Below are 11,017 nucleotides of genomic sequence, written 5' to 3' on the forward strand. Positions count from 1 at the left end.
CTAAATTGCTCAGTAGGGGGAAAGTTGGGGGGGGGGTCTGAGGGAGACACAGGAGACATCAGCACTTTTCTGATGTACTATTCCTTTCTCTCCTTGTCTGGCCTTTGCCTCCGCCCGCTGGAGGGGTTAAATGTATCAGTCAGTCAATCAAACTTTATATAGCACAAATCATATGTCGGATGCAACTCTTCATGAGGATCTGTGAACTTCTGGGAAAATAAGATGTCTGAAGTTGTTTTTATGGTGTCTGTTTTCATCGAGTTATTCTGTGCGTGCGTTTTACGTTTTTTAAAGTCTATTAGCAATTCAAATTATTAAACTGTAAACCAGTAGAACTGACATTTGTACAAAGAAATTAATGTTTATTTTGTTAACATGACAAAATAAGCCAAAGACATGGCTGTGTGCTGCTCAAAAGTATAACTGTGTACATGTATGAAAGTTCTTATACCATAGCAAAACCATTGTAAGTTTTTGTTTCTGCATCTCAAGTCTTACTGTTGGATAACATTAGAAAGTTACTCGAGGAATGGGAACAAAATGACTGCAGTTTATGAAATGCTTTGATATAACTACAGATATCAGTGATGTAAAATAGAATAACCACACAACAGCTCCATATAGATGATTTACTGCAATAGATCATTTGTATGGAGATGAGGTTATTCTTCTTGTTCTTTATTGGTAAATTGAACCATAACCAGCAACTCTTATTTACTGCGTAAATGATGACATACTTCAGCCATGTGCAGCTCTCATCTAGGCTAACTGAGGTTCCTCTAATGCAGTGGTTCTCAAAATGTTTCATGTGAAGGACCCCCAAATGAATAGGGTCTTTTATCAAGAGTTTTTTTTTGGTGAAAATATCAGATATACAAGCTCACAACGTGCCACACTGCAACGCGTTGTGAGCTTGTAGATCATAGTCAATGTATATACGGTTTAAAGTGGACAAACGTATTTTGATGTTATATTAACTTTTTAATATAACATCCTCTCAAGGATCCCTGGGGGGTCCCCGGACACCACTTTGAGAACCACTGCTCTAGTGGGGCTAAAGTCAGTTTGGCCTCATCTGCAGTCAGCTCATGCATGTGTGGTAAGCAAAAATGCTTTTATTAAATGTTAAGACCAAAAAAGAGTGAAGTGGATGGGGCTTTGTGGTCATGTAATGGATTTTTGAAAAGGGAAGTCTGGCCATTTCTCACCCGTCTTGGCAGGACGTGCGGTCACCTGCTGCTACATACATGTACAGCCCGAGCGTTTGACCTTCATCCAGGTTCCCCGGCCTTCAGCGCCCGCTCCTTTACACTGGCACTGCAGTAGCACCGGACCGTGCATAGAAAACTGCAGACACACGAAACAGTAGCCTCCCCAACACACACACACACACACACACACACACACACACACACACACACACACACACTTTCCCAAGCCACAAGATAGCATTGCCCTGCCCTACCCAACCCAGCACAACACAACACCGCCCTGCTCGGCACAACACAACGCGGCTCAGCTCAGCACGGCACAGCAGCTCATCAAGTCAGTGACCGTTGGGCGTTACTTCCACATACAAGCCGGCTAAGAAAGGAAATGTAGATGAGGGCTTCTGGAGCCATTCACACAGCCCAGGTCAATGCTGCTGCTCCACTGCTACTACCGCTGCTAACGGATTGGTCCTGAGAGATAGCTTGCTGCCCTTTGTCCACACAGACCTTTCTCTCTCTCTCCAACTCTCTTGGTCTGTCCCTTTTTTTTGGTGTTCTTTTGTACTGTTTTTCCTGACTGTTTCTCTTCTTCTTTGAGAGGATCAGGTAAATATCAGACAGGAAGTGATCAGACGGATGCTTGGAGTTCTGGTAGAAGTCAGGGTAGTTTGCCATTTTTGAGTGACAACGCTGTGTGATAGATATCTGGCATTGAACAGGCTATTTTTGGGAGCATTGAGAGGCTTGCTGTATGTGAACTTGTTGAATAGAAGTTTGTGTTATTCCTGCGTTTTGATGTTTGGAATGAAAGGGGAGACGATCACTTTTCAAAAAATATTTTGAATAATTTAAAGTTTTTGACTTGCAAGGGGAAAGGTTTGACTTGTCCCTAGATGGTTGGGAGTAATATTTAATGAGTATATTTTAAATGATTGCTAGCTTTTTTTGTCATAAAAAAAGCCATCATTCAAAGGTATCTATGGAACAGGGATTCATTGCAATGCCTGAACTTTGTGAAAAGGGCCAGTGATTGATTTGTGGATGAAAATAAGGATTGGTGCATATTTTAACATTTTTAATTAATTATGACAAGTATTCTGTGTTTAAGAGGGATGACTTGAAATTGGGATCAACTCAACAATAGATAAGAAAAGCAGAAAGTTTACAATGGGAAAGTGTCTGGTGGGGTCTTAAATCCACTTAAAATGTTCACCTTTTTATCCACCAAACTCAGCTTTAGAATACATTACCATGGTACCTATGATGTCACCAACATTTGGTTGGTGGCAGTGGTCAAATTGTGACCATTTTAATACTACAGCTTGAGGAAAATGTTTTAAGTTATCTAAAACATTTGTTATTTGCTCCTAATCGGCCAAAGAGTCATAAAGCTAGTTTCTCATAATAATTGCAAGTCAACACATTTTCACTTACTTCTTTATGTTTGTTTTTTGGGCAAATGAATGGATATTTTTCTCCCTGAATTGCCCAACTTTCAGGGGAGAGCAGAGCAGTATCATTGCCTGAGAGTGAATCGTGCTCGATTTGGCCAGATTGTTTGGGTTTGTGTGTGTGTGTGTTTGTGTCTGTGTGTATGGGATTACAGTTGTCGATGAGGCAGAGACTAACAACTCTTTTTGAAACCTTGGAGCTTGTGTGTGTTTTCAGTAATTGTTTGTTTGTTTTTATTGCCTTTTTATACCAGTTTTGGATTATGTTGGCCTTAGGGAAACTATTAGTGGCACTGGCAACACACACAAACACTTTGTATCAACAATATTTGTTAAATATTCACTGGAACTTCACTGAAGCTTCATTCTGGCGCCCGCCTCTTCTGTCCTTAAGCATTCCAGTCTGATGTGTTATGGGATAATGACACTCAGGACAAAGTAATAGATCAGATTATTATAATTATTGTTATTATCATATTAGTACCATTATTTTTCATATTTCCTGTCTAGGGTTTTAAAAGGGAAGTTACTGTACTGTATATCCTGTAACTTCAGTTTGAGGGTGGTGCAGCCACCCTCAAGTCACCCTAGAATAAAAATGCCTGTTCAGATCACAATTTCCTGTCTATGAAAAAAGTAGAAGTAGAAATATCACGCCACTTATGTTGTATCAAATAGTCTACTATCACTGGCAAGACAAGGATCCACCTTGCGTGTCTTTACAGAACCTCACAAAAGTAGGAGTAGTTTTGTTTGTTTGTTACTTGAGGCCTAAAATGTTACTTTGCTTAGCATTGTTTGTCCAGTATGTCATTAACCCATTAAAACCGGGAAAGCATCTGTGTAATTTTAGGTTTTGCGTTAGCTATTCAAAAATAGCAGATCTACAAGCTCACACAAGCTTGTACATCTGCTTTTTTTTTTTTACATTTTTGAAAAATCTTGAAAGTGTTTGAAAAATCTTGAATAGGTTTGAGTTAAGAAAAAGTTTGAGAACTACTGATTTAGATGGCATTTGTAATCGGGTCTTAATTTAAGGTGGTGGTGAGCATTAGTAGACAGACATGATCACTTGTTTTTGACTGATGAAAGATCTGACCATAATAGCCTACATTGCATTGAGCTCCATAACACTGCAACAAACTGATGCATGTCATTTGACAAAACAACACCACACAATGTTTATACTTCTCTTTGCAAAAATAGCTTTTCCCTGATCATTAGCAATCAGGGCAATATAGATGCATACATTTTACAAGCTTTGTGGACTTCAAATCTAACACAAATGTTTAAAAATATATTTTTAGATGAAAGTTAGTTGTTAGTTATGACTCAGGCCTACAAACTTTCCCCCCACATCCCACTTGTGCCAATGCTAAAGAAAATGAAACAACTGTGTTCAAATGGAGACATGAAGTGTCCTCCATGTTGTCTGTGCCTCTGAGAGCCCAGTGATTGTGATGCAAATTGTTATGAAGTAATTTCAATAAGAGACCTTTCCATAGTCTATACATCACATGAACTTCATAACAAGACAAAAAGTTTTTTTTTTCTTAGATCTTGCAATTCATCTTGTTTCAGATGATGCTTTTCACGGTTCTCTCTCTCTCTCTCTCTCTCTCTCTCTCTCTCTCTCTCTCTCTCTCTCTCTCTCTCTCTCTCTCTCTCTCTCTCTGCGCATTTTCAATAACTTTAATAAAATAAACTTCAACTCAAAATTGTATCATTGTAATTTATTTACTTCACACGGTTTTTATGATACAAATTATTTACATTTCGGGTCATATGAAAGAATACTCCAGTTGAAACAAAAACCACTAGGACTTTGTTCATTAGGCCTATTATTTATAAGCTCTCCTTAAAAATTCAAAATGTAAAAATCTGTTGTCTTCCACCTTGAATGGCAAGCGCTGCACTTGCGTTAGAAAACGTGGTGATTTATTTCGTATAACACTGTAGAGAAATTACATAACTATAGAATTTTTAAGGCAATGGCGTGTCCAGGTTTGGATTTGAACTTATAATAGAAACGGACTTACTGTTATAACATATATAGGCTAATAACAAAACAAAAAAACACCATTCACACACCATCGTTAACCACTTAAACCCCATATTATGGTTGGGCTCTATGCTATAGTGTCTTCTGTTTTCGCTCAATATTTTCGCAGAAAAAAGCCGACCTACAAGCTCTCAATGTGTCACATTGTGACCCATTGAGAGCTTGTAGATCTGCTATTTTCTGTGAAGTCTTTTTTTTTTATCCCGAACACAGATGCTGGGGTTTAAGTGACTAAACCACGATTTGGTTTGGATTACACTCGTGTATGACCATATTATGCAAAAGGCCATTCAAAATGTTTCATGAAAAAATCAAAAGTTATTGCAGGATAAATAAGTTATGTAAACATTCAGACCCCTCTCTCTCCGTGAACCGCATGGCTATAGAAGTTCATTATGTTATAAATATGAATATAATGATCTTTTGCAAATAAAAATGAATATGTCTTGAACATTCGTTGATAAGCAGAGGCATGATGATGGAGCCATGATTTGTGGGAAACTGGGAAAGGCTTTGCCACTATATAGTCATCGATCTATAATCCGTCGTACGGCGGTGTCGCCCGCTGAAAAGAACAGCTATCTAAACCACTGTTTCCCCAGACACTGGGTCGGGACCCATTTGTGGGTCGCGGACACATTTGTATGGGTCATCGGCACATTTTAAAAGAACATTGTTCTAAATAATTTCATGAAAGCAAAGGAATTCCATTCTAAAATATTTTAACATTAGGAAGTATAGTGAAAACTGAAAATAGCCGATCTACAAAGCTGAGCTTGTAGATCTGCTATTTTAACTAGTTTGGACCAGGCAAACGAACGTCCAATCACTCTTTATGGGTCTTGGGCTAAAAAGTTTGGGAACCACTAATCTAAACGGGTTCGCGCACGATACCGTCGTACGACGAAGTAGCCTATGTATATAAATGAGGCATAAGGTTGAAAATAGTAGCAGAAATAACCCTGGTGGGGTATAATAGATAGCCTAATCCTATACAGCTCGTTGTACATTAGACATATGTGATCATTTCAATAAGCCCTGAACTCATTTCAAATGGACACCTTTCTAAAATACCCCCCCCCCCTCTCTCTCTCTCTCTCAAAATCTTGGATGCTTTATAACTTGTATTTTTCCAAGAACCCCAATAATATAATTGAAAAATCATTGTCATGGTGAAAAACAAAACGCAATTTTCTCAAATGTATCACACCCATACTATAGGCCAGTGGTTCTCAACCTGTGGGTCGGGACCCCCGGGGGGGGGGGGGGGGGGTGCAGGTGACAGTGAAGTGACAATTTAAGACCTTTTTAATACCTCAAGAAAAAAAAGAAAAAGACCAAATACTGCATCAAAAGTAATCAACAAACTATATAAAACATTGGCCAAATTGTCAATTAATAAGAAAGAGGCAAAAAAAAGAAGAAAATAGCCGATCTACAAGTTTTGAGCTTGTAGATCTGCTATTTTCACAATATGTATCTGTGGAACCGAGTCAAACTAAATGAATGCCTCAACTCAAATATGATTATTTTGGGGGGGTAATAGAGTAGGGTACCCAGTTCAAATGTGATCATTTTGGAGGGGTCACGGCCTGAAAAGGCTGAGAACCACTGCTATAGGCTACTTTAGTTGTGATCATGGTTCAGAATGAAAGACTGCATTGGACAAATCTCTTTTGCCAAGGTCGGAATGCAGGCCCTATAATAGGTCTGCCATCGGCCTCACTGAACTGAAGGCGTTATCAATGCCAAATGTCGTTACACAACGTTTCACCACGTATAGCTTATTATGCAGAACTTTAATTCAAATATAGAAAATGCGTCGTTATACATTCCCCAAATCCCAGAAAGGACTATACTTTTACGCAAGAAAACAAATAGACCTGGGTATTTAAACATTTTTTTCCCTACAAGTAACAAATAACACGGAATTATGAAGAGGATAATAACATAAACACGCAAAAAGAAAAAGGTAGAAATCACAAATCAGGCTATTCTGAATTCACAGTTCCCAGAATGCAGCAGAAACAAAAATCTTTGGATTTTTAGCATATACGTAATTTTTTATCATTTAATACGGTCACACGTGTCAATAAAGTCGAACAGATAAAATATTACAATAATAAAAAGCAAAACACTTGGGGGGGGGGGGGAAACGTCAGTCTTATTTAAAGAAAGAAATAATTGCAGAATATTGTCTCTCATTCACTTTTTTTTTTTTTTAAATACTAATGCTGGTATTTTTTGACAATAATGGCCCTTTGAAAGATTTATTGCATCGTTGAGGCGTTTCCTTTGACATTTAAGCCAGGTTTATAGTTGCATGCCGGTGTTGCATGCAGTAAATAGCAGATATACAAGCTCACAACGCGTCACTTTCGTGACAAGTTGTGAGCTTGCAGATCTGCTATTTCCTGAGCCCCGACAGCGGCACGCAACTAAAAGTATAAACGAGTTTCCTTGACATGATGTAACCCTGATTCATACTTATAGTTGCATGCTGGTGTTGTTGCATGCGGTAAATAGCAGATCTACAAGCTCACAATGCATGACGCCTTGTAGATCTGCTATTTACCGAAGTATAAACGAGGCTTTATATTATTCGTCGCTGTCCGACTTGTCGTCGCCGTCCTTGGACGTGGTGGCGTGGTTGTAGAGTCCTTGGGCCATGAGGTGCAGGGCCAGCGAGTTCTTATTCCCGGTGGCCTTCTTGATCTTGGCCCGCTTGTTCTGGAACCAGATCTTGATCTGGGACTCGTTCAGGCCCAGCTCCCCGGCCAGGCTCTGTCTCCTCTGCTCGGTGAGGTACCGGTTCGTCTGGAACTCGGTCTTTAGCCGGTGGAGCTGCTCGGCGGTGAAGGCCGTCCTGGGACGCTTGTCGTCGGCCTTGCTGTTGCTCGGCGTCGTCGTCGTCGCCGCCGTGGCCGCTGTCGTGGTCGTCGTGGACGTCTTCTTTGGTTTACGAGATCTGGGCCCTGCCGGGGGGGGGGGGGGGGTACAGAGAGATAAATATGACTGTGACACACACGTCCACAACATGCACACGACACTCACGCATCTCTCACGATCACAAGCCAAAACATGTTCTATATAGGCGATATAGGCCTAGAGCTATATTTATCTGACGCTTCAAAAAATCACTTCCCATGCCATGCCTTTTCTGGGGGGGAACCTTCGCCAAAACACAGCCGATCTACAAGCTCACAACGAATAGCAAGGGGGGAGGGTTGTGAGCTTGTAGATCGGCTATTTTTGGCACAGAGATTTGGTGGAGACGGGAAAAAGCGATACACAAGTAAGGGTTTAAGTGCAATGTGATGCTTGCTGCATGTGTTGATGCTGCATGGGTTAAATGTAGGAGGAGGAATATATGGGTTGCCAACCTATCCGCCTATATGGCAAATTGGCATTGGTTCTCAAAGTGGGGTCCGGGGACCCCCCAGGGGTCCTTGGGGGGTTTCCAGGGGGTCCCCAGCGAAATGTGTTAGCATTAAATAATTGTAACCACTTTAACCGTTTATATTTTGGCTATTCTAAAATAGCAGATATAGATGCTCATAGCCGGTGAGCTTGTAGATCTGCTATTTTTGATTTTTTTTGCAAACCTTTGAACATAATATATATTGTTTAAAGCCAACATTTGTAACTCAAATGTTTGCTTCTGGGGGTCCCTGGAATAAAATGGGGGTCCGCAGCCAAATACATAATAATTTTGGGGGTCCTTGACATGAAAAAGTTTGAGAACCACTGGCCTATGGGATGCCTTGATTTCCTCAACCAGCGCCATAGAATATAATTATACTTTAGAATCGTCGTATTGAAGAAGAGAGACGAAGGAGGAGGATGATGGGGGTGGGGTCAGAGTCAGGAAGGAGGATGGGGGTTAGGCGCCTCTTTCTCTCTCTGTTACCACTCAATTTTACTTTTTTATGTCCATAAAGCTACTATTAGCTACTCTTTGGAGCGAATGGCGATATGTGAACAAATGTCAAGTCAAAAGCAAATGTTTTGTTCAGAAACATATTCTGCGTTTGGCCAAATGTATCCAGATTAGCTAAAGCATAAATAATGGCCTAAATCTATATCAAAACACATTTTCCAGAAACACACTTTATTAATATTTAGTTCCACTGCGTTATAAATCACTTTTTAGAATTGCTTGTCATTTCTAACCTCTGTGAAGCTATTGTCGTCAACTGTGGACAAACAGGCCTGGACCACGATGGAAACTTTTTGTGTGTCCACAGAACAATAAAGACATGATAAAAATAGAACGCCATAAAGACGATTTAGTAGTTGTTTTTTAGCTTTTGTGGAGCTCATTCGTTGCAGACAAACTGTCCTCTACACTTGGAAACAATGGACAGTTGTTTACCAACTTTATATTAAAGCTCTTTAATTTCGAAGCAATCACAAAGGAATAGCCTGCCCTACTCCAGCCAAGTGGCCCACGGTTTGACATTGAAAAAACAATTCAAATGCTATTCAGGCTCCGTTTACTGCATTAATACAAAAAACGGGTAATCATTAGAAAATTGAGTGGTTTTAAGTTTCAAATATAAAGCAACATATTTTGAAGTTGCAAGAGGCAGTTCACATTAAGCAATATAGACAAATGCTAGCCTTTCGCTAATAGCCTAAACTTGGTACTATGCAATATTTGAAATCAAATGACTATGTCTATCTGTGCATAAAATGTTTATACGCAATAGCGTGTTTATTCTATGCAGATTGCTGGAAAACCTTTGAACTCATTTTGTTATGCATTTCAAGCCTAATCCAATCTCTCCTTTGGGATGGGATACCCTTACTTTTTAGGCTCACTCCCATTGTCAAAAAATATGCTAATTGAATATTAACAAAGAGCAGAGAGGAACAATGGCGTTAAACTTGGTTTTTAGATCTGTTAGCTTGAACAACTTTTAACGTATTTAATATTTTGGGTTATATTCGAACGAAATCAATGTATCTGATGCACTTTATCAACATTTTGGAGCCAATTTCGGAGAGACTTTCGTTAAATCGTTCCATTTGGTTTCCTGCAAATGTATTGAACAAAATGTTAAATATTAACACGTTTGATCAGAACATTAATATGGATATTTGATTGTTACAAGTATAAAATACTAACCATTGGTGTAAAATGCTTATGATGGCCTAATAATTGGTATGTCAATTGTCACTGGTGATAATGTTAATCTATCGAATGAAATGGGGGTAGACCAATGAAAGAATAGCCCATGTGCATATGAACAGAATTGCAAGCTGTCCCCCAAAACATTATATCATTTTTAATTTATTTTCAATAAATACAGATTTTATAACGTCAGTTTGAAAATGAATGCAATAGCCATTAATTTTACTTTTTTCCTTCCTTTTCTTTTTTAAGCTGCCGATGATGACGTATGAGAGGTAGTTTGAGGTTGTTTCAATAGATTGGATCCGTGTTTCGCTCTCTCTCTCTCTCTCACACCAAGAGGAATAATAATAAAATAATGTATATAGGCTCTCTGAAATGAATAACCATTATATTGGCTTTTTGAGCAGCCTACCTGATGATGGTCGATCTGAATACCGGGTACAATACACCCAGGCCGGCCACAGCATGGACTTGTTAGAGCCGGCTTGGGAAGAGTCCGTATCGGAGCTTAGGCACTGATCCCCACCACCGTCTCCTTCCAGGGGCTTGAGAGGCACGTCGCCGGCTACAATCTCTGCTTTCTTGGCCTCCCGATCGGAGCGGGAGTCTTCGGACCCTTCTCTCCTCTTCCCTCCCTCTCCTCCACCTGCTCCTCCACCGCCTCCTCCTCGCGGCTGGACTCCTCCACTAGTCTTGGAGGCCCTCTGGAGACCTCGCTCCGTCCTCAGCACTCCGAGGCGCTCCTCCTCTCGACACAGGGTCCCGTCTTTCCTCCTGCGGCCGAAGTCGGGTCTCAGGATGTTGTCGATGTAGAAGTTGGTGATGCGGTGGGGCTGCTGGTTCCCAGGTGCCTGGAGGAGAGGCAGGATGGCCCGGTTGGACTGGTCCTCCCCGGAGGAGTCCTCTGGACGCTCTCGGCTTCGGCGATCATGTTCTTCCATACTTGATGATGCAGCCTTTATACAGGACTCAAGTCTTCACTTTTTCCACCACAAACCACCACACTGAGTCCTGCTCCAGCGTATAGTATAAATCCGCTGTTGTGGGGATTTTCAAATGTGTAATTATTGTTTCCCCCCGTTGTGTGTTTTCGATCACACCAGAATAAACGAGAAATAGTTTTTCTTCCCCAGTTTGAGATGCTATATTGTTT

The 11,017-nt window shown here is 40.4% G+C and overlaps 1 protein-coding gene across 1 annotated transcript; it reads right to left on the reverse strand.

Moving 5' to 3' along the window:
• Window positions 1-7,322: 7,322 nt before the first annotated feature.
• On the reverse strand, window positions 7,323-10,805 carry LOC311045026 (homeobox protein engrailed-2b-like; the record flags this gene model as incomplete). The annotated part of the gene is made up of 2 exons (XM_084056837.1): window positions 7,323-7,699; window positions 10,277-10,805. The coding sequence occupies 2 exons, from the start codon at window positions 10,803-10,805 to the stop codon at window positions 7,323-7,325; spliced, it is 906 nt and encodes a 301-aa protein (XP_083912963.1).
• Between the last annotated feature and the right edge of the window lie 212 nt (window positions 10,806-11,017).

The sequence above is a fragment of the Gymnoscopelus microlampas genome (genome assembly GCF_963454915.1).
Source record: "Gymnoscopelus microlampas genome assembly, chromosome: 5".
Taxonomy (NCBI): Eukaryota; Metazoa; Chordata; class Actinopteri; order Myctophiformes; family Myctophidae; genus Gymnoscopelus; species Gymnoscopelus microlampas.